Below are 23,541 nucleotides of genomic sequence, written 5' to 3'. Positions count from 1 at the left end.
TAGGCCCCATTTCAAACTGCTCATTAAGTATTTTTAATCAGTTCTAAATACATATGAAGTAGAACGGTTTATAAAAAAGGTAATGGCAAGCACTTTTATTCAAGATGTATATAAGACATCACTTCTTCACCTTCAGAAGAAGTGTGCTTTACGTGCTTTTCTTTGGGCAAATTCATCACCAACAACAGAAAAATCAAGCAACTTTGCCCAGGGGGACTCAGAGTAGCCCCCCTCAAAATCGTAGGCCCATGCCAACTGCCCCCACCCTCTGGCTGTGAGAGTAAACCAGTATAAACACATTGAACTAGTTTGGGGATCACAACCACTGCATCAAGCTACAAAGTGCAGAGCCATTTTTTAAAAAAAAAAAAAAATATTAGCAATTACCTGGGGTCATTTCTTTCCTAGCCTATCCTTTCTTTGGCATATTTTATTCTAGTGTGCAAGATTTACTAAGTGGAAATCTACATTTAGAGCAAAGGATGAGGCCTCCTGATCAGTAACCAATCTGCGTTTAAAAAAACAAAAACAAAAATCCATTCTGTGGACCTGATATTATTTTTCTCTGTGCAAATTTGTGCCACTTTTTTTTTAATCATTTAAACACTGTGAAGATGCAGCTCTCCTTTAATCCCTGGTAGGCTTGAGGGTGTTTCTCTCTCTCCCCCACCCTCCCTCTTCTTTTGGTTTACAATGCAGAGGGATACTATAGTCTCAAAGAATGGGTTCAGTTGTCTATCTTGAATGGCTGTCGGCATCTCTAGCCGTCTAGAAAGGCTAGAAACATTTTGTAGGTGAAAATAGCCACTTTTTCCACGGTAGAGAGTCCATAAAACTCCTCAGAGCATTGGCTATTGGGGCTCATTGAATAATTCATCCCTCATTGCAAGCCCATAATGTCTTTTCTGGGCCTATTGTGGGGCCTGTTTTCTCTTCTTTTCTCCTTGAATTATAAAAAGGTTGCCTTCTTTTGTCCACATCAAGCTGCTGCTAGCTGAACCTTTGTCTGGCCAAAGCTAAAGTGTGAGTTTCAATGGACTCTCCCTCCTTTGTTTTCCAAGTTCATCTCCAAGTGTAGATTGTGTAGAGAAGGCCTTCTTTGTAAAAGCTGGAAAAGTTGTACAAATGTTTGACCAGCTCATTTGGTACTTTTTGTCTCCTGGTCTCCAGGGCCCTATGGTTGGATGTGCAGGGCAAGCTTTGGAGGAAGAGTACGAGGGGAACCTCAGACAACAAGTCACCCAGCACTGGCAACAGACCGTCTGCCGACCCAGGCAACAAGGTCTTGGAAAACTACTCGCAATATCAAAGAAGAGGCAACAGCCTGTAGAGATGTGAACTGGGAATTCTGCCCTCACTTAGGTAGTAAGTCAAACATGGACCCATAATTTTAATAATAATAATAATAATAATAATAATAATAATAATAATAATAATAATAAATTTTAAAAAGAAAAACTTATTGGAATGAATAAAAATACACCTTGCTCCATGATCCAAAATGTATTTACTTGGAAATCAGTCCCACTGATTTTAATGAGACTTGCTTCCAAGTAAAACTGTATTCCTGTGGATGGAATACTATAAGATGGAGTAAGTCCCACTGAGGCAGGAATTATTCTGAGCAATTGGACTTTGGAGAGGATGTGTGTGCTTAGAATCACCACGCTAGAGAAATTCTTAACCAAGTTACTGTCAAGTTAATGGATTTTCAAGCATTTCTGCACACACTTCTTAACATTTCCTTTAGCTCCGTTAAGACTGCAACCTATACAGTATATGCTTACCTAGGCATAAGCCTCATTCAGTTCAATGGCTCTTACTTGCGAGCAGCCATGCTTAGGACTGTACTGTACAAATATATTTCTCTTTCAGGTTTCTCCTAGCCCTTGCGAGAATAAACTTGAAAATTCTATAAACCAGTCATCAAGAGGCCTTGAAATATAGCAGCATTGATAGTACTTCAGACCGACTAGCACCTCAACCTTAAACATGTTAAGTCCCACCCGTAGTAACTGCGGCTTCTCAGCACGACCTTGCTTTACTGACAGAACCTTTCATTTGACTTGAAGCCCCTTAGGGAAAAGGGCAGGATCGCGACCTCCTCTCAAGGACTTTCCCCCCACCCTTCTCCCTCCGCCTTCCCTTTTTATTTAATGACTTCAGCTTGACTAACCCAAAATACTGCTCCGATTTAAGGACACAGAGGGGATGGGACTCAACAGTCCTGGCCACACGATTGAGCAACTTGCTTTTCACGACGGAGTTCAGACAACAACCCTTCCCCTCCCCTCCCCCCACCGAGAGCCTCTTTTCTCGAGACTTGAAGAACTCTTCACAAATAACTTCGATTCCTGTGAGATTCGAAAGTGGGAGAGGATTGGGGTGGGGGCGAGAGACAGAACTGCATCCGTGTCTCATCCTAGGTGCGCTTGCCTCCCCCGCCCCACCCCCGTGCCCGTGCGCCCACCTACGCGCACACTTGTCGCTCACAACAGAGCTCTTCCTAGTTCTCCTTCGAATCTGCAAGATTGCGAGTCATTTTCAAAAGGTAAAATACGGGACTGTATTTCTCCTGCGTGGCTGTTTAGACAACACGTGATTGTCACGTTTTCTCACACGCATGCATGCCCTCCACCACACATATTTTCCTTTTTTTCTTTCCATTCTTTCCTTCCTCCTCCGGCTGATCGGGGGTGGGGTGGGATACACGGAATCGGACCAAGCATTTCGCCTACAGCCCGATCTACAATCGACTTATGTCGATTATTCTGTTGGGGGTTTGATTATTTTGGTGGTGGTGTTTTACAATTTTGGTAGGGTCTGTCCATTGCTGCTGCTTCCAAACGTGCTATAGTTGTTAGCCGCAAAGTTGAATGTTGCTTGCTCCCAGACACTGGGCAAAGAATGACAGCCTCTGCCCAAGATGAATCCTATACTCACTTCCCTAAGAAGTCCCATTGAACTCAATGGGTCGTACTTCTGAGTAGACACGTATGGGCTTGTACTTGAAGAGAGCCAACTTGGAAAACAATAGCGGCTGGTATGCGTGCAATCCCGTGTACATTTGCTCCGAGTTAAGTCTCATTGTGTTCAATGCGGCTTACTTCCAAGGACGTATGCTTAGAATGGCCGTCATCTTCACTTACTTTCGTGTAAATATAGCCAAAATGGGGAGACCTACCACACCTCAGCCTTGCATCTAAACACATGATTCCTAAACACACTAGGAAGAGAGAAATTCCTGTGATTTCAAATGAGTTACAGCCCATTCCACATGCGACTACTCAGAAGTAAGTCCCACTGATTATGAAGAGGCTTCCGCTTATACTTATTCCAAAAGTGTGTATAATCCCCAGTTAGTGTGTTAATTCAGAACAGACCTCAGGGAACTTATTTCCTGGGCCAGATCTACACCAAGCAGGATATTGCACTATGAAAGGGGGTATTTAAGAGGCAGGAGCCACACTACTGCTTTATAGCGGTACTGAAGTGCACCCTATACCACTTTCATTATTATTATTATTATTATTGTTATTTATTTATATAGCACCATCAATGTACATGGTGCTGTACAGAGTAAAACAGTAAATAGCAAGACCCTGCCGCATAGGCTTACATTCTAATAAAACCATAATAAAACAATAAGGAGGGGAAGAGAAAGCAAACAGGCACAAGGTAGGGTAAACAGGCACTGGGTAGGGTAAAACCAACAGTATAAAGTCAGAACAAAATCAAGTTTTAAAAGCTTTAGTTCAAGTTTTAAAAGCTTTACCACTTTCATAGTGCTGTATCTTGCTTGGTGTAGATCTGGCCCTAGTGATGGATGGAGACAGGAAACAGAGAGCAAAGAGAACCTTCCTACGAGGTTCAGGCTGTCACCTTTCCATTCCATCCCATTTTGAGAATAACTCTCAGCCGGGATGTTGGGAATTGTACTCCAACACAACTGGAAAACACCAGCCTGGGGAAGGCTGTTCTAGAAGAGGGCGATGGGTAGAAATCAGTGGGACTTGCTTCCAAAGAAACAAAGCACAATGCAACTCAGAAGTCGTTCCATGGGAATCAAAAGTCATGGTTACAGCTGATCCTGTCTCCTCTCAGAAGTAAGCCCCATTGAGTTCAATGGGACATGCTCCCTGGTAACTGCGTTTAAGATTGTAAGCTGCGCTTCGGAGCATTCTGACTGAAAGGAAGGCCCACTGAACCCAGGGAAACTTTATCCTAGAAATAATGGCCACGATCCCACACTGAGCTCAGGGCACTTAAACCTCATTTATTTCAATGGAACTTGAAGAGTGCATAAAAATATGAACTGGTGCGGGGCTGAAGGTGTTCACATTGGGGGTGACAACCCGCCTCAAACCCAGTGGCCACATCATTGCTGAAGTTGCCACTTTTCTTCTGCTCCTGTGCATTGAGCAGCCAACACGCAGAAAATTAGCGAGTGGAGAACTTTACGCAGGCTGCACATCTATTCCAGGAAAAACCTTCGCCTGCTTTCATCTCCTTGTGCCCGTCAGGCTCCCATATACCAGCCGTCTGACACGGGAATGGGACGAGCACAAAGACGTTGGCCAGCCTCAGCGATAGGTGTCTGCCCTGTCAGAACCACGGACTAGCCACGGAAGTAAATCCCCACTGGCCTTTGCATTTCCTTTGTAGCCTTGGAGAGCACTTTGGTTCCCCAGGGACGGAAGGGCAGCCTAAATTCGGTGTCTAAGTTCAACTAAACCCAAGGCCTAAATCCAAGGCCACCAAAGCTTTCCAAAGACTATGGCCAGATCTACGCCTTGTGTCAGATCATTACAATCCCATCATGGTAACGCTATATCCCTCTTGCACATTTATACCTCCTAAGACATACCTAAAACACACAATGACATTTGTTGCAGTATTTTGGATCACGTGGAATAAAAAGCAGGAAATAACACTATGAAAGCAGTACATGAAATGTGTAAAGTGCCCGAACAGTTATCAGTTTACTTCAATACTGCTATAAAGCAGTTGTGTAAATCTAGCCTACAGTCACCCCCGATACTGACATGCGCCAGAGAGACAGAGAGAGGGGGGGGGGAGGGAGGGAGAGGGATGTGCAGGGAAGAAAGGAAATAGAAACCGCTCACCTTTACTCAACATGTCACCCGCCCGATGTGTTGGACAACAACTCCCATCATCATCCTGCAGAATCCCCCCTTTTTAAATCTCCCATCATCCGCAGTGGTAGGAGTTGTAGTCGGGAGGGCGTCACATTGGGGAAGGCTGAAGCTAGATCTTTTAACGAATTGCCACCATCTCATAACCAACTTCTGCTGAACCAGGGTAACTCTCGCCGGCTCTGAACAGCCCGCATCGACCTCGTTCCCAGATCCACAAAAAGCACCGCCGCCCGCCCGCCACGCCTGCCCCTGCCTGACACCCGCTCGCCGCAAAGTCGTTTCTGCCACCGCGCCGGGGCCTCGCCTTCTCCAACGGGAGCCGAGCGCCTCTCCAGCCATTTCCCCGCGAAAGCCTCCCGGACAAGACGGAGAGGAGACCCACCAAAAGCCTCGGGTCTCCCAGTGCCGGCTCCCGTCCCTCCGCCTCACGCCTCCTTTCCCCACTTTTCTTTGGAAGCAACCAAAAGAAGCTGAGCGGCCTGGTTTCGTCCTTTCGGCGCCCCCAAAACTGCCCACCGGCAGCAGCGTCCTAGTCTGAAGTTGCCCGAGGGGTCTCGTAGCCGGATAGCCCTCGCTAGATGTTCCCTTTCTTTCCTCCTGGCCAGGGAGCCCACCGACGGCCCGGGTCACCTTTGCCATCTCTTTTCACGGGGATCAGTCCCACCATCCCCAACAGAGGGAGAGGGAGAGGGGGAAGAGGCCGCCGGGCTGCCCTTACCTCTTTCGCTGAGGATGCCGTCGATGCTGTGCTTGGCCTTCTTCTCGCTCTCCTCCACTTCCTTCCTCTCCAGCTCGGCTTCTTCTTCTTCTCCTTTCCCAAATTTGCTTCTCAAAATGCGGCTGATGGAGCTCACTTTGGAAAGAGTTGAGGTGGCGGGTGGGGGGTGAGAGAGGAAAGATAGGAGTGAAGCGCGAGCTAGGAGAAGAAGGCAACAGCCCTGGCCTGGCTTGCTCAAGGGGGGTGGCTGGGTGGGGTGGAGAAAGAACAAAAATCTCTCCTGGGATACTGGATGGAGCGCTTAGAAAACGCGAGTTCGAATCCCCTGCTGGCAGAAATGACCTGGATGGTTTGACTGCTGCCTCGAATGGTAGTTTGGAGGTGTTTTGCGATTATGAATCTGTTGTAAAGTGCCTTTATTTTTATTTTTATTTTCATGGAAGGGCGGTATAGTCATTTCTCCCCAAGAAAATAATAATAAGAAAAACTCGCTGAGCATTCCAAACTCTGTAGTGGTGGCATGCAATAAAGCAGTTGAAGCGGGAGGAAATCCAGCTCTATCATCTGAATAAGCTGAAGTAACAAAGATTTAAAAAGTCGGGGGGGGATTCGTACCCTAGGTTTACTCAGGAAGGCTGTAGTAGCCCACTGCAGAACTCAGTTGGACTCCAAAACACGCAGAAGGATCGGGATCTTGAACAACTGAAGACTGCGGTTTTCAACCCGTTCCTATGCAGGTTTATTCGGAAGCAAAACCCAGTAGAGTGTCCAGTGGAGCTTGTTCCCAAATAAGTGCCTACCCGTTTATTTCAATGTAGCGGCACACTTATTCCAAAACAAGGATCAGAAATGTTTATTGAAATTAATGGAACTTGAATGCGTCAGGCAGGAGTGGGGGGGGAAGGGACCCACCTTCCCCCTGGAATTTCATTCCCTTTAATGTCAATAGGACTTTTTTTTATGGGCATGAGAAGGTTTGGGGTGAACATCAGTTCAGTTCCACTTATTAACACTAGCTGAGGATTGGGCAGTTAAAACTGTCACACAGAGAGTTATTTGGGATAGGAAAATTGGGCATTTAAGATTGAGATCATCTGCACACTTTGGAAACTTTACAGACCGGGAATTCTCCCCCAAAAGAGCCAGTGGCTGTTTATGAGAGTGTGGGGTGGGGAGGGGAGGGAAACCAGGCCCTGGGTGGAGGACGAGACCGAGGGATCACAGGTGTGCGGCAAAGCCCTACTGTATTTTCCGTGTACAGTTGTCCTTGTTTCTTAAACATACAGCCATTTAAAAACAAAAAAAGTAATATAGATTTTTATTTATTTTGTATTTCCCGGCCTGCAAAACAATCCCTTCCGCGATAAGCCCTCTCGGAACACAGAAATTAAAAGACACAGAGAGACTGATCAGAGGGGAAAGTGAAACCTTCCGATGTTAATTAAAAAAACAAGCGTTCTTACCCCTGGTACTATAGACATGTGCTTAAATGGTGGTTAATCAGATCGCCCGGAAAATGACAAGTCCCGAAGATCGCGTGTCTTCTTTTCACAATGTAACACGTTAGTCAAACACGCACCTCTCCCACCACCCACCCGCACCCCCAATGTTCCCCGTCTCTTTCCCTGTTCCCTTTCATCCGGTGCCTAGGGTCCTGAGAAAGCCTGTCTCCGCATCAACCTGGTTTGATGTCTCTGATGGCGGGACTCTAAATGACACACACACACACACACACACACACACACACACACACACACACACACCGCTAGTCAATCCGCGTCCCAGATCCTAAGGCTTTGGGTTTAACCGACTAGGAACCGGGTTGCTGCAAAGCTAAATGCCTTTCCCGGAAGGGAGAAAGTTCCAGTGAAACCGACGGGGGTCAAAGCGCTCCGAGTTACCCCCTTCGGCTGCAATCCTCTCCCCACTTTCCTGGGAGTAAGCCCCGTTGGACTCAAAGGGACCTACTTCTGAGTAGACACGCTGAGAGGCTTGCGCTGTCCAGTCCACGGCCACACTCCTTTCCGCACAGTGAGCTGGCAGTAAGTCCGTCGAACTGGGGACCTGCTGTCCGAAACTCGTTTCCTGGGGAGTCGGGCCCATTGGACACCATGGCGCGTACTTCCGAGTAAACATGCAGAGCCCTGCGTCGTCAGTGGGGCTGGCTTCCGAGTAACCCTGCTGAGGCTCGGGCTGCAGAAGACTCCGATTCCGCTGATTCCAACGGCACTGAGTTCGACCGAGTCCGTGCGATTCAAGCCAGACGTAATACGTTCGGGGCTGGGGCGTTAATTCCGCAGAAGTTTTAAAGAGGACCAGCATATTGACTCAGAAAGGCGCCATGGAGTTCAATGGCAGTTCATCGCCATCTTAAGCGCACTTACCTGGGGGCAAGTGCACGCCCACCATCGAGATCGACCGAATATACTTCCCAATCAAAAGAGTTTAAGGTGGCGGGTCAGTGCCAGACATCCTAGAGCTAAGAGGAATTCAGCTGAAGTGTGCAGGATCGAAGTGGTGGGCCCGAACGCGAGTTTGGAGTGGACTTACCTGAAGGCACGGTGTTTCTGTCGCACACGCCGTCCTTCAGCAACTTGTCTCGGATCTCCCAGCTAAACATGCCCGCGTTCTCCCGCTTGTATTCCTCGATTTTCTTCTCGACATCCGGCGTCGTCACCTGCTTTAATTAAAAAAAAACAAACCACACAAAAAACAGAAGTTTGTACACTTTATGGTGGGGAAGGAAGGAAGATCAAACGAGGCACAAGGGAAAGGGAAAGGGAAATAAAATCTAGGGCTCAGTAAATCTGGCCCGTGTTGTGAATGAAATGGCTTCGGACTGATGCTGTTGAAAGTCAGGACAAAATCCGGTATCCTTTCTTAACAATACATCATCTCATCAGCTTTTCAAATAGACCCTGGGATGTCTGGTTGACGTAAAACAGCTGAGGCAAGGCCATGAAATGACTGGGCAGGGGCTTTTAAAATTAGCAGCACCCTCCATAAAAACATCTGATCGTGGTTTGGCGCGGGGGTTGGGAGAGAAGGAGGAATGAATAGTCGGGATCCCGCAATTGGAAAAGCAGAAACGCATAGCCTGTGCGTAACCGTAAAGCAGACCAGGATGCAGAGAAGAAAGTAAAGAGCCACCGATCTCGGCTCATCCAAAACCCATCAATTGGCAATTAAGGTCGATTGAAAATCAATAGGGATTATAATAATAATAATAATAATAATAATAATAATAATAAAAAAAATCTGACTAGGAAGTTGGAGGGAGGGGAGAATCGAGTGGTGGCTAGGTGAGAGGAGAGATCCCATTCACTTAGTGACAGAACGTCATAAAAAAAAGTTCCAAAAGTTCATTGAAACTTTTTGCTAAACAAAAAAGTCAACAGAAATCCCCGAAAAAGTCAAAGAACTACGGGGGCGGGGGTCTTCTAAGACCCAAGGAGAAAACGGAGATGATAAAGTGGGAGTTGTTTTACCCTTGCCTTGAAATTTTTTTTAAAAAAAAACAAAAACCACCCCACTTTTAATTTAAGTATTTTTAGAAAACAGCAAGGTGATATAAAATGCAGGGGTGTATTGTTTGAATTCCGGACCTATGAATTCCTTTGCTCTTTAAGAGGAACCGTGGAGTGGGGTGGAAAAGAAACTCGGGGGGGAAATGGATTTATAAGGCATAAAGGGCTGTGTGTAGTTAGGAGCAGAAGGAGGGGGTTGGCAGAGAGAATACTTGGTTCCAAATCACATTTACATGGAAGCAGACCAATTTATTTGCATGGGAATTCGCTTCCAGAAAATCTGTTTAGGGTCGAAACGGGAATGTAATGCCTTAGGAGAAACTGAACCGAGATAGAGAGACAGATAGACATATGTTAGCTAAAACTGCAGTTTATCTTTGACACTGTTTTTACTGTCATTGGTGATCTAAAATCAGTTCAATGCTGGCGCACGCATCCCTAAGCTATTATCAGGACTATAGGTTTCTTTTTTTCTTTAAGTAATGTAGTTTAGGAGGCAACTCTATGTATGTTTTAGGCAGAAAAAAGTCCTACAATTCCCATCATCTCTGGCTGGAGAGATAATGAGAACTGTAGAACTTTTTTCTGCATAAAACATGCATAGGGATCGCCACCGTCAATAGGATCGCAATATACTGACTCCGGTTTGCATCGATCTGTCGCCCCCACCAGTCCTTGCTCCCTGAGCAAGGAGAGGGGTTAACTGGACTGATCCTGGGGCTGAATTTCTCTGATCCCACCCAGAAACAGGGGAAGCTTCATGCCCAAATGACTGTGGAAGATCTACAGAACTCGCCTTACGCACTAAAAGGGGTTGGGGGTCAGGGAGACCCCACAGGGCACTCCGCAGGGATAGGAGGGAATGGATGTAAAGCGGAGGGGGGGGCAAAGGAGTGGTTGCTCCACCGAAGGATGAGGAAGGCAGTCTAAACGATGTGCGTGTTTAGACTCTCCCAGTCCCCTTTGGAGAAACAGATGGCCCGCAGTGCAATTCCTAGACAGCACTCAGCAAGGATCAGGGAGCATAGATCTACACTACTATTTTATAGCGGTATTGAAATGCACTGATAACTGTTGGGGCACTTTACACATTCCATATACCACTTTCACAGTATTATTTCCTTCTTTTTATTCCATATCCGTAATGATTTGACACAAAGTGTAGACCTGGCCACTTCCACAGATGTAAAACTTGTCCTATATGCACAGGTGTCTGTGTGGGGTGACTGAGCGTGTTTCACTAGTGGATCATTTCGGAGGCGAAGATACAGCTGTGGAGTGGCCTCTCCCACATAAGGCTCAGGCCTTTAAGCAGGGGTGTGTGTAAAGGGCAGCCACCCCCCAAAAAATGCTCTGGTGCACCCTAATTTTTATTTTGAAAACAAATAATTAACAATCAGTTTACAAATTTGTCTTTCAGAGGCCTGCAAACCAGATGAACTGAGACCCCCACCTACTTTTTTTTTGGGGGGGGGCTCCCAGAACTGTTAGGCTGGCTACGGGCCTGATAAGGCTGTTCTTTGCCACTTCTTCGCTCCACTTTAGTAATCAAAAAATCTGTGGCTTTCTTGTTCCATATGCCCACAATCATGATTACATATTACAAATTCCAGCGAGCCCACGATCATGCCCGGAAAGAGGAGGTGGGGGACACACACCACATTTTAGGCCCTTTGATTAACTGGACTGTGAGTTAATTCCATGGGGCCGTGGTGGCCCCCAGGCTGCCCCAGCTCGATGCAGAGTGAGACGATGCCCTTTTCCTCACCTTGGGTTTGCTGCCCCCGATGGCCCCGGGCCGGATGGAGCCGGTCTCCTGGTACCTGCAGAGGATCTTGGAGACGCAGCCGTGCGACACTCGCAGCTGGCGAGAGATGACGCAGGGCCGGATGCCGTGGTGGGCCATCTCCACGATCTTGTGGCGGATGTGGTTGGGCAGAGGCCTGCCGTTGATAAAAACACCCCCGAGCTGATTGACTCTCCCTTGGCCCAAGGGAGTCGACACTGGACCGAAAGAAGACAAAGAAGAGAAGGCTTGTTTGGGGCAGGCCAGGGATCCAGGTTCCAGATTCTTTTCCTCGCATGCACACAATGGGACAATGCACACGACCCACACAGACACGCATATTAGACAGGCACAGCTTGGGCTCCCAGTACTATTGGTGGGGCGTTTTCAGCCTGGCACATCCCAAGCCCTTTTATTGGGAACTTTTTAACCCACACCTTCACGACTGGTTAACACGGAGTAGTTACTTTGTGATCCCATGTAGTGACTCCGTCATAGTCAGTCATGCAAACAGCTGAACAGGGGTACAAGTGTGGGCGCTCGCACCCCTTTAATACAATGTTCTGGGTAAAGTGGGGTTTTTAGTGCATGTTAACAACTATGGGTAACAAGAGCTAGTACTTATTCTCGATGAGTGCGGTTACACACTGTACTACAAAGGGGTAACCTTGTGTCTACTGCGTAAAGGCCATTGGTTTCAGTGAGTGGAACTTACTTCCAGCAAAAAGGTTGCAGTGTAATAAATCCCCCACCTTTTAAATCTATACCAACCTAGGCAGGGTTTCAAACTCCCAAGTACATGCCTGGGTTGACATTCGGGAGTCTTTCGCTACCATGGATTGCTTCCACTTATAAATATCGCTTTTTCTCCGCCACAGAAGGAAAGCTTACAGTGTTGAGAAGGGCTTCTACGGAACTGGTGTATTCTCTTTCCCTTTTCCCTGAAAACAGGGTGGGGAAAAGAAAGCCTGAGTTTAAAAGAGAGGGGTGGGGGAAGCTGGAAAATACGAGAACTAGCAACTTGTAATGGTGTGTCCTAACTACTGTGCACTGCATTGATTTCCTCCATCTCTCAACCCCTCTGTTTCCCGAGGAAGAAGGTAAGCAATAAGGATTTGTGAACTAATATCTTAAGTCTCCTAGCGTGTGGCAATCTATTGCATTTTGGATAAACTATGGGCTGAATCCAGACTTAACCAGGCATACAGTAGACTCATTGAAGTCACTGGGACATGTCAGTCATGACTTAAGTCTACATCAAAACCACTGTTTGATATTAAAGTTAAGGACAACTTTGGTGTTAGTCTATACTGAAAGGCATTTAACTTGTGGGGATAGTGCTGGGAGGAAGAGGGAAATGGTAGGCAGAGAATAGAAGAGAAAAGTTGCTAGTAATATTAGAGGCATCTGTTCGATTTGAGCTGAAGAAATGTCCGTGAAAAATAGATCTTTTAAATTAAATCAGTCTGTTTTCCTGTGCATCCGTCAGTCAATTTATACACACCCGTTCTGTTCCAAAGCAATTTGCACAATATTGTCCACCGTTTTTTCTTTGCCACTTTTAAAGTTTCCACCCGTTGGCTGAGGAGTTGCCACTTTCTTGCCTCCCGTGTGAATTAATAACTTCAATCTATAAGCTAGAAAAAGTTTCTCCTGGTTTCTGTGCTCTTTCTTGAGCCAGTGGGAAGAGGAAATTCCCCCCATTTGGATCATGTAATAATAAAGTTGGGGGCGGGCGGGAAGAAGCACATAAATGTCTTGGTAGACCCTTCTAAGAGTCAAAGAAAAAGATTGTCAAACATGTTCTCTTCAAATGGTGAATGTCAACATGAATCCTGGTGTCTGTGTTTGAGCTTTGCCTAGATGCGTTTTGTGAAATATATGTAATGGAACAAGAGGCCAAAGAAATTGGGAAAAGAGGTGGGTGGGTGGGATGAGAGTTTGAGTTGAAATAAGAAGTATTTTAAAAGCAGTTGTTCAGTAGATAGTAGTAGCTGTAGTAGTTGTAGTGGTTAGTACTGCTAGTTTTGTCATAGTGCTATTTACAAACTGTGCAAGATAGAACCAGATGGAGGGCCTAGTCCTGCGAACCCTTCCTTAGGTGTTTTGGATGAGTTAGACATATGGGATCCCCACTCCAGAATTGCAGTGCGTTCTTGGACTGGTTCACCTGCAAAGGTATCATTTCCTACATAGGTGACTATCCTAACTTTTACTGCACTCAAGGAAATTGGCATAACAAGTGAAAAGGGAAACTGACTAGTCAAGAGTGTGGGTGTTTCTGCCTTCTCCGGTGATATACCTGATTTCTCTCTTTGTTTTATTCCCAGCCTTCAATAAAAGGACAAGAAAACGAATGCATATAATTCGTGGCTGTGTCTATTGGGGGAGAGGATATTTGTGTGTATGTGTAGTTTTCTCTGTTGTTGAGGTTAGACAATCCTAATACGCTTCCTTGGAAGTAATCCCTGTTTATTTCAGTGGCACCCACTTCCCCCAAGTCAGTGTGCCTCCAATCATAGCTTTAATCTTGTTTTTTCACTATCTGATCGTTTTATGAGTGTATTGATATACACACACACACACACACACACACACACACACACACACACTATAGGTATAGGTTCTCTCTCTCTCTCTCTCTCTCTTTCTCTTTCTCTCCACCAGCGCACGAGTTCAGTTCCACAGCCGCGTACATTCGATCGGCCTCACTCACACAAGCACAGGCTACAGGTTTGCTTCTTTTTTAGCTTCCTCCTCCCCCTGTTCTCCCACTCCACGGTCTTACCTTCTAATGGGAACCCGCTGCGAGGATAATTCTGTCCGGGAGCTGGTCGCATCATCCTTGGGACAGCTCCACCCAGAGTTGTCATTGTGGACACAGCTTGCCTTTCTTAAACGTATTATATCCAGGTATTGCGGAGAACAAGGAGAAGGAGGGAGAAGCAGATCAGTTCTGCTAAGAGATCCGCACAGAACAAGGCAGGGAGATCTGTTTGTTTGTTTGTTTAAAAAAATGAAAGCCAGTGTTTTAAAAAGAACAAGGAAAGGGAGGGAATGAAACTATAGGCAGGGGGAAGGGGAGGCCGTTTCTCCTTCTCTGTCAATAAAACGTGGTATCTCAAAGCAAAGAAGTCTCGGAGAGCGAGCGAGAGAGAGGAGCGGAAGAGCCGAGAGGAAAGTTTTGCCCGAAGAAGCGGGACTCGCAAGAGCTGAAGCAGCGGCCAAGAGAGCCGCGAGCTGCTGGCCCCTGCCCTGGGATGAGCTCACTTTGATAGCGACTGGGCTTGAGTGGCAGGAATGATTTCTTCCTGTTGTTGATACGGAGTGAAAGGAAACTCCGCTCTGGAGTATTTATTAGTTCTTTCACCCCAAGCTTCCTTAAGATCTCTGCGCCGCGATTGGCCAGCCGGGAGACTGTCCCGTCTGGAGAAGACAGGAGCTGATTGGACGAAAGCGCCAACTTTCTCTTCTCATCATTACAATCGAACGGCTCCAGCTTAGGAGTGTGACCCAGGATTTGCCTCTCTTCCCTTGATAGAGTGTCTTTTCTTTCACTGAATGGCTGGTCAGGAGAAAATGCAGGAGGAGCAGGAGAGAGAAAAGCGGTTGGGGGCACGGGGGACGGTCCATTCCTCTCCCCCCCCCCCCTTTTTTTTAAAAAAAAAAAAAATTTTTTTTACAACTTCTCTTGGCACAATGCCACTGTGGAGGATATTACAATAAGGAAGTAGCCTGCCTTTTGCATGGCTTGAAGTCAGTGTCTTTCTCTACCTCACTCGCTCTCGCTTTCTTTCTGGCCACCTTTTCTTTCTTTTGCTGGGAGGTTGTAAACGTGCAGCTGTATGTGTTCGCCTGGGAGAAATTAAAAAGAAACTTCGGGCATTTCTCTTGAGACGGTTCTTTGTCTTTCAAACTCCAGACTAGATTCCCCTGGGCGTGTGTCTGGCGTCCAGCAAAACGCTCTCTTCTTTTTCCAACCCCAGCCCACCCCCTCCAACTCCTATTTTTCAACTTTTTGAAGTTGCAGTTGGACTGGGTGGGGGAAGAAAAATTAACCTTTAGATGCGATCAGATTGGTTTTTAAAGAAAAGCAAGACGACGAACCGAGAAAAGCAGGCATCTCCGTGGATGCTAAAAGGGGATTCTTACTTTAAAAACTGACAAGATAGGTAGGATCCTCTAAGCGTGTGTGTGTGTGTGTGTGTGTGTGTGAGGGAGGGAGGGAGGGAGGGAAAGAGAGAGAGAGAGAGAGAGAGAGAGAGAGAGAGAGAGAGAGAGAGAGAGAGAGAGAGAGAGAGAGAGAGAGAGAGAGAGAATCTCCTATATACGTTTGTTAGTGAACTTTGCTAAGAAGCAGTTCTTCCCAGGAATTTATTGTAGCATTGAAACTAAACAGCTAGGGGGCGGGGGGGGGGAATAAAAGGGATTTTTTTTGTTTTGTTTTTTAAAGAAAAAAAAAAGTAAAGAAAAGACTGACTAGGAGTTGAAGTGACCACAGCAGGATATGACGCCAGGAGTGTTGTAAAGACTGTCTGTCTTTAAAGAAGGTACTATTGTGCATGTCCTTTTATTTATAACTTGGTAAGTGCCAGCAAACTCGCCTCCTTTACACTCTGAAGTGCCAGCCCAGCTTTCCACAGTGCTCTTTTTTTATTTGCAATAGTCTATTCAGTAACTGTCACTCTCAAGCCTCAAGTTATTCAAGACCTTAATCAATCAAAGGGATGAGAATCGTTCAGGGTTTTTTTCCTCCTCCTTTGAAATAAAGGAAACAATGAAATTTAGGCTTAAGGTCTCTTTCCCTTGCCTCCACCCTCCACAATTTATGATACTTTGGGGGATTTTTATTTTTATTTTTATTTTTAAAAAATCTATTTACTGATCACTTTCTCTCTGAGAATAAAAACTCACCCACAAATATGGAATAGAGTAAAAGCAAAGTTTAGAAAGGCAGCTCTGTCCCTGAGCTCTCTCACACACCGTCACTACCACCACCAAAGTGATAACTGAAAAGAATTCTGTGTGCAAAATGAGTTGACTATAGTGTGAAAATATTTTGAAAAGCATTCACGTCTGTGCAATATGACCGTATTCATTCATTCTGCTTTTTAAAAGTAGTTAGATATATAGAAAAGGGATCTGGGGTGTTGATGTTGTTGTTGTTGTTTTAAACAACTCTTTTGTTTTGATGACCAAAAGCCTCCTGACCGCTGGATCTCAGGATCCGGCTCATCACATAAAACAAACAAATGAATAAAGGATACAGCAGTTCATTATAACCACCTTTCAAATGTGTGTCTTTGCATAAAGCCCTATAAATATTTTATTGTATGTTACAACGTGTTAAAGAAATCCTGAGGAACAATGAGAAGGAATTTGGAATTACAGAGGGAAATGTGGCCCCAAAGAAAATAGATACCACAAAAGTTGAAGGAGAAGAAATAAAATTCTGGTTATTTTGTTTGCATCAATCAGGGAATAAGTCCAATGAGATCTTACTCCCAAGTAGTGCATTTAGAATGGGAAGTACCAATGGGTTGTTCTATCATAAATGTCCACTTCAAACTAACTGGATCTGGAAAGCACATCGGAATAAAATAATAGCTGCTTCACAAAATACACAGGCTACCTCTGCAAATAACTGCAAATAAGTGAGTACTTTTCATCATTCAATTAATGCATGCTCAGTTACCTAGTTACAGCCTAAGAAGGTCTTTCTTTTCTTTTGAAAACTCTCCTAAAGTTTTATTTGGACCACCTTATTGCCATTAGCCACTAGATTTGGGGAGTGAATGAATGAACTTCTGAGAAACGTATCATTGGAAGGTTCCAGGTGTTTTGAAGAGATTTTGAAATGGGGGTAGACGTTTGTGGATGTTTCAACTGATTAACACTGATTTTTTTTTAATTGATTTTTTAAAAAAACACCTTTCCCCTTAGAAGGCAGTTCCATTGAGCCGCATGAATTTCAGATCAAGGTGAAAGCCATAATCTGATTAAACAGCGATTCTGAATTGTCAGCACAATCCTATGCACATCGACTCATGAAGAACAATGGGACTATTCCCAGGTAAGTGTGTATACTATACATTGTATAGGATTACACCCCTACTTATTTCCCATTGCTCCTGGACATTTCTCGATATATTTTAGTGTTATTAATTAGCTACTACACGAAGACTATAGGAGAATTGTCTACTTTCTCTGTGTGTAACACTGCTTTATTTGTTTTCTTAACACACAAACACAGAGAGAGAGAGAGAGAGAGAGAGAGAGAGAGAGAGAGAGAGAGAGAGAGAGATTATGAAACCCTTTAAAGTTTCTCCAATAATAAAACAGACTCAAGTATTCTATACGGCAGCAATTTTTAACCGATTTGATCCAAAGTCGTCCTACTGGAGACAACAGAACTTTTATTCCAAAGTTTTTGTGGATCGAGGTCTATGCAGCCCAATTCTATGCATGTTTACTCAGAAGTTTACTCTGCTGACTTCAATGGGGTTTACTCCCAAATAGCTGCCCGAGTGATGGAAGCCTTCATTTATGCTTTGGCCAGTGGGTTCACTGGGTTACTTTAAGTCCTAGACTAATTAAAGGTAACACAGCTTCGAGCCAAAGGTATATGCTCCATTATCATCAATGTAGATCCGTCATCTCTCTCTCTCCCTCTCCCTCTCTCTCTCTCTCTCTTGATCCTCAACAGCGCACTTGAAAAATAAACCCTCTTTGATTTCCTTGGAGTTTAGCTGGATAGGAGAGGTTGAGAAGCTGTAAATGTGATATATCATTTCTCTGTCTCTCACCGTTTTAGAACGAAAATGGCTATAATTTCCTATTAGTTCCACTCCAATGACATTTCATTGCCTCGTTCACTACTCCCAACATTCAGATCTATATTCTTCGCCTTCTCTCTCTCTCTCTCTCTCTCTCTCTCTCTCTCTCTGTGTGTGTGTGTGTGTGTGTGTGTGTGTGTGTGTGTGTGAGAGAGAGAGAGAGAGAGAGAGAGAAGCTCATAACACTTCGCGCCACAGAGACGGGCACAATCTCAAATCATCTCAAGGTCGACTACCATTGTTTGTGTACCTGTGTAAAATCAATTCTGAACTGAATTTTGCTGCCCTGAAGAGCAAACCTGAGCTAATTCTCGTTTGGGCACGATCCCTACTCCCCCTACTCCCCCTACTCCCCTCCACCCTCACTCGGTGCACGCAAATTGGCATCAATATGGGCTGCGCTCGTGTTCTTCTCCAATTTTCCATTCCTTTCAACGATGGATTGTGACTGCTGTCCTTTAGTTAGCCCCCAGAATGGCTCGTTTCCGGCTTGAGCCTCATACAGGTCCAAAGCTCAGGTAAGAAGAAGTACTATTTGCCTCAAACACTTACTAAATTTAAGTTCTTGAGCTGTTCCTGCAAATGTGTCTGCAAAAGTTGAGCCACGATCCTCAACGTGTAAAGTGTCCCTCAATTTCATTAAAGCCTTCAGTTCATCCAAATTAACAGCGCGATCCTATCCATGTATACTCACGCCCATTGTGTTCAATGAGACTCCCATGTACGTTATAGGATTGCAGCCTAAACCTGCTTAGAGTGAGACTTTGGACTATTAGGCCTTAGCTAGACCTAAGGTTTATCCCCGGATCGTCCCTGCCTGCTCCCGGGATATCCTGTGTGTCATTTACAAGAACAGGGATGACCCCGGGACAATCCCGGGATAAACCTTAGGTCTAGCTAAGGTCTAAAAGCAGTGCTGGATCAAACCAAAGACCAGTATTCTGCTCCCGCATCGGCAACCTGTCGCTTATAGGAACTCTATCATGACAGCAATAGCTCAGCAGATTATGCTGGTATCTAGAAATTCTGGAATCCTAATGTGAATCGTTTAGGGCACAATCCTATGCATGTCTCGACAGGAAAAAATGCCCTACAACTCCTAGCTGTGAACTGTAGGATCTTTTTTCTGTATAAACATGCATAGGATTGTGCCCTTAATTGGAAGTAAGCCCCATTGGCCTCCATAGAATTTACTAGTAATCGGGCAAGTCTACTAAGAAGCAAGCTTCGCTGAATTCAATGGGGGCTGAGTCCCAGCCAGCTAAGTGTGTAAATATTCCAGGATTGCTGCCTAAGTGATTTTGCAGCCCGGAAAGAAAATAATTGACAGACGTTGTTGTCGGTATCAGAAAATAGCTCAATGGGACTTACTTCTGAGTAAACCTGTCTAGGATTGTGCGGTGACCAAAAATTAAGACCCATGGAAGAGGTCCTAACCCTAAACATACCTAGGGTTACATTGTAAGGCTGCGATCCTATGGCTACTTAGGGAGTAGGACCCCATGAACATGGTTAGGATGGACTGTAAATCGCTGTTTAGGATGTGATCTTTATTGTTCCTGAGTCAAAAGTCAACTCTACCGTAAACAATAGGACTGATTTCCAGGTCAATCGGAATGCCAGACATTAGTACCTGGATCCTAAACATAATAATTTGGAAATCAATCCGCAGGAGAAACTTACTTCCGAGTACTCGTGAGGTGCACGCGACAGCCCCAATAGGGTTGTTGAACAGATGTGGATAGCACTGGCTGACAGTGTGGGCTCTGTAGGAAAGGCTATTTGGGTTACTTATTTCCTCTCCTCCCTTTTCCCGGTGACTTGGGGTAAAATCCAACAAAATCCCTACTTAGAGTAGACCCATTGAAATGAATAGGACTTGAGTTAGCCATTCATTTCAATGGGTCTATTCTTAGCAGGACTCATGTTGGATTTTACCTTGGGTCCAACCCTGGTTCCACCCAGCCAGTCCAGTTCCAAAACACACACGGCTGTCCTGTCCCCCAACCGTGGGGTAACCGCTTTTCCCAGCTCCAGGACTCGTGTGCGGCTGTTGCTGAGCCTTCCCCCGCTTGAGCTGGGCTTCCCTCGGCACCGCTAACATTAAGATATCTCCCCGCTCAACCTCACCGGCCGTGCCAGACGCAACGCGACCTTGCTGAATAGTTCTATACAGCAGAGCTTGGCTGGAATTGCAGTTTCTAATTGGAACATTATTACCCTTTAGGCCCCTCCGAGCGCAAATAAAAAAAAAAGGGGGGGTGATCTCCGCCACGACACTGCATGCAGAGTTATAGCTCAGCATGCAGGAATGCCAGCAGGGCACTGGAAGATATACGTGGCCTGAAGTCGTTCAAGAAATCCAGAATTGTATTCTTTGGAGATAGAGACAGAAAGACAGACAGACAGTACATAGGTACGCCTAAGTAGATTTTAAAGTAGGACCAGCATAAAGTTTTGTGATCTGTACATCACTGAAGGAATCAGTAAATTATTCTTAATAACAATATGAATAAATTTATTTTCAGGTTTGTTTAAAAAACCAAACTATGTCTAGAACTCATTTGCTATAGAGCTTGAACGCAGGGCAGCCAAATTTACGCACTTTGAAAGCCCCATCCATTTCAACACCAGAGAGTTAGGTGGGTACCAACCCCTCTTCCCCTAAAATCAGTGGGGCTTAACCCTGCAAACGTAACTCAGTGGAAGGTACTTCCGAGTAGACAGGCGTAGGGTGGCCCTGCACAAGTACCTACCTTTGGCTATATCATATCTACAGTATCGGTTCCCAAAACGGCAAAGGTCGTGCCCTCAGGAGAAAAGTCGTTGATTTATGTAGTGTAATTCCCGAGTAAGCAAGTTCAGGATAAGTACAAGCAGCTAGATTTTATGGGTAGAACATTTGCAAAGCGTCAAATAACCGCATCCTAATAAACTCTCGTTTGGACGCTAAAAGAGAGGTATGGCTGGAACTATCAAATAATTTCCTTTCGAGGAACTTCAAATAAGATCTGAATTCTGGAGATCTACTTTGCACAATCTTATAGTATTTATCTAGAGGCTGAGCAAAAACGAGAGCCATTGGAATCAACGAGAATTCTGCCATTATGATATGAGGAATGCATTCGAGATAGGCTGAGAGATGCCTCTTTTTAAAGCAAGAAGGATGGGTATAAAGTTGTGGTTTCTTGGCCCTCTGTGAATGGCAGACCTCACAATTGTTGCAAACGAGGCCAGCTATGAGCTCGCTGTTAGATGGAGACATATAGATCTCTCTTCGTTAATTCCTATAGGACAAAGTAGGCCTATCCTTCCAAGGCCGTGCATAGCAAATCGTCGACTATACATTTCTTACACAACCAGACGTTCCTTTCACAGTACACAATGAAACGCGTTTCATGGGGATTCAGAATTGCCCCACCAACCAGAAAGTTGCCAGAAAGGGGTGTGGGGGTGTGGGGGGGGGGAGGAAGAGAGGACGGGGAGGGGGTGGAGTCGGAGAGGAGAAACAAAATATATAGATCTTCAGCATTTGTTTGAGAGGGGGATGCAACGATTCTTTTTCTCCTTGCCCACATAGTGACTGCTTGGTAATATAATATTGTGAATCAAAAATACTAGGCCTTTGAGAAATCAATGATCTCCACTCCAGTAAGGAGACCTCATTTCTCTGAGGATTCTCTTGCCTAAACGGCGGCACCACATCGTGTGAATGAATAAAACGAGCACGCACTTTCTCTTGCCAGGAGTAAAACGCGGAAAGTTCGAAACGCTCCCATTGGTTGAATCCGCCCTTTCCCGGCGTTCCATAGGCCAGCTCGCCTCCATTGGAATTCTCAGACCACTTTCTCCTCCTCGGCATGAATGGCTTTCCCCCGCTGCGCATATAAAATCATTTTTTCAAGCCACCAGCAGATACTGCGGCCCCGATCCTGTCCCGGATGTTTGGCTGAAGGAAGGGCAACCTTAGGCCTGTGGCTTTTCATTCCCCCAAGAGGAGACAAAAAGTCCTTCGACTTCCCCTGCCCGGGAACTGTTCACATTCCAGGCAAACGATTAGCCACGAATGCCTGGACCCCCATATTAGCCCAGCGGAGAGGATTTCACGCCTTTCCAGTGGAAATAGCTAAAAATGCTCCTGCTAATTATAGAGCTCTTCCAGGCCAGGTGCACTTTTAATTGGATTAGTAAGTGCTCTATATTAAACCTGCAGCACATCAAATGGGCAGGGAAAATTAGAGCTATTAACAACACCCATGCAATTATTTATGGACGGTAACATTAGTATGTTTCTCCCCTCTTAGTGGGAAAAATATCAATTATGCTATTTAGCAGGCTCCCCCTCCCCTCCCCAAATGCAGTCGGAAGCTTTCCTGTTGCTGTTTCTCATGATTTTTTCCCCAGATCTACCATGAAGGCACTTCTAAGCTGTTGGGACAAGAATAACCTGCTAGATTTCTTCCACCCCCACCCCCACCCCTCGACTCCTTAGAGCATCTTTTAGATTTTTTTTTTTGGGGGGGGGGTAAAGAACAATTTCAGCCGCTTACTTGCAAGATCCTCTGGACTACAGCGGCACTTCCTTAAGCGTAGCTGGATATAGGATCTGGGTAAGAGAACTGCAAAGGGAAAACTTTAAACAAAGAGGAACAAAAATACTGGTGCTGTAGAAAGATTCACCAATGGACCGGACAGTTTTATAACAGAATTCTGAAACTTCCCTCTCTATGTTATACAATCCACTTAAAATACGATCCAGTTAAAGTTATACACTTGAAGTTACATTTATTTCAACGGAGGAGGGTTGGATATGTACCTAGATTTCTCTCGTTTAAACAACAAGTTTAACTTTGACTGCATCCTGCCTTTTAGAAGAAATACACTATTTCAGTGGCTTTGCTTTCAGTGGTTGCTGGTCCTCTTGGTTCTTACTTAATAAAGGATCGATTTCTTTTTGTTGTTTGTGCCTTATCTTAACTAACCCCTGCCCTTTTTATCATAAGATATGGCTTCACCGCAAATAACTTCAGAATCAAATTTGGCCATAGGAGGTGAAGAGCTTCAGGAATTTAAACCTGCAATTCTGTTACATATGAATGCTGGGTCTTTCCATCATGTTGCATGAAGTTTTTTCTCCACCGCTTGCATTCACCTTGGTGGGCTTCGGTTTAACACGTAGAAAATGTCACTTCTTCTTCCCAAAGGAAAGTGTAACTTAATGACTAGTAGCGGAAAATAATGCCACGACTTGAGCGATAAAAATAGGGTGCCTCCGTGCTCTTGCAAAACAAAAGAGTCAGCTAAGCAAATATAGAGCTCTCTGGATCGAGCAAATATAGAGCTCTATTGGCTCCTTGTCACAGGTTAGGAAACGCCATGGAATAGTAATTTTAAAAAGGTCCCCGTAGTTTGGGGGCGGGGAATACATTTAACAGCGGAATCCTACGAGTGGGAAGGAAGTCCCACTGTGTTCAATGGGACATGCCTTTTTAAATGTGTTTAGGAACACAGGCTA

General features: G+C 45.2%; 1 protein-coding gene across 2 annotated transcripts in view; it reads right to left on the bottom strand.

Annotated features, from left to right (window-relative positions):
- Positions 1–14,160, bottom strand: part of PAX3 (paired box 3) — a 134,134-nt gene extending 119,974 nt beyond the window's left edge. Inside the window, exons 1-4 of one of the 2 annotated variants that reach the window (XM_063132225.1) lie at positions 13,979–14,160; positions 11,173–11,408; positions 8,428–8,557; positions 5,878–6,012 (exon numbers count right to left, since the gene is read on the bottom strand). In XM_063132225.1, coding sequence (XP_062988295.1) covers positions 5,878–6,012; positions 8,428–8,557; positions 11,173–11,408; positions 13,979–14,063 — 586 coding nt within the window. In that variant the 5' untranslated portion in view covers positions 14,064–14,160. The remainder of the gene's footprint in view (positions 1–5,877; positions 6,013–8,427; positions 8,558–11,172; positions 11,409–13,978) is intronic. The other variant, XM_063132226.1, reaches the window with a different exon arrangement.
- Between the last annotated feature and the right edge of the window lie 9,381 nt (positions 14,161–23,541).

This window comes from Elgaria multicarinata, chromosome 8 (assembly GCF_023053635.1).
Source record: "Elgaria multicarinata webbii isolate HBS135686 ecotype San Diego chromosome 8, rElgMul1.1.pri, whole genome shotgun sequence".
Taxonomy (NCBI): domain Eukaryota; kingdom Metazoa; phylum Chordata; class Lepidosauria; order Squamata; family Anguidae; genus Elgaria; species Elgaria multicarinata.
This window is presented reverse-complemented; position numbering and strand designations above follow the sequence as displayed.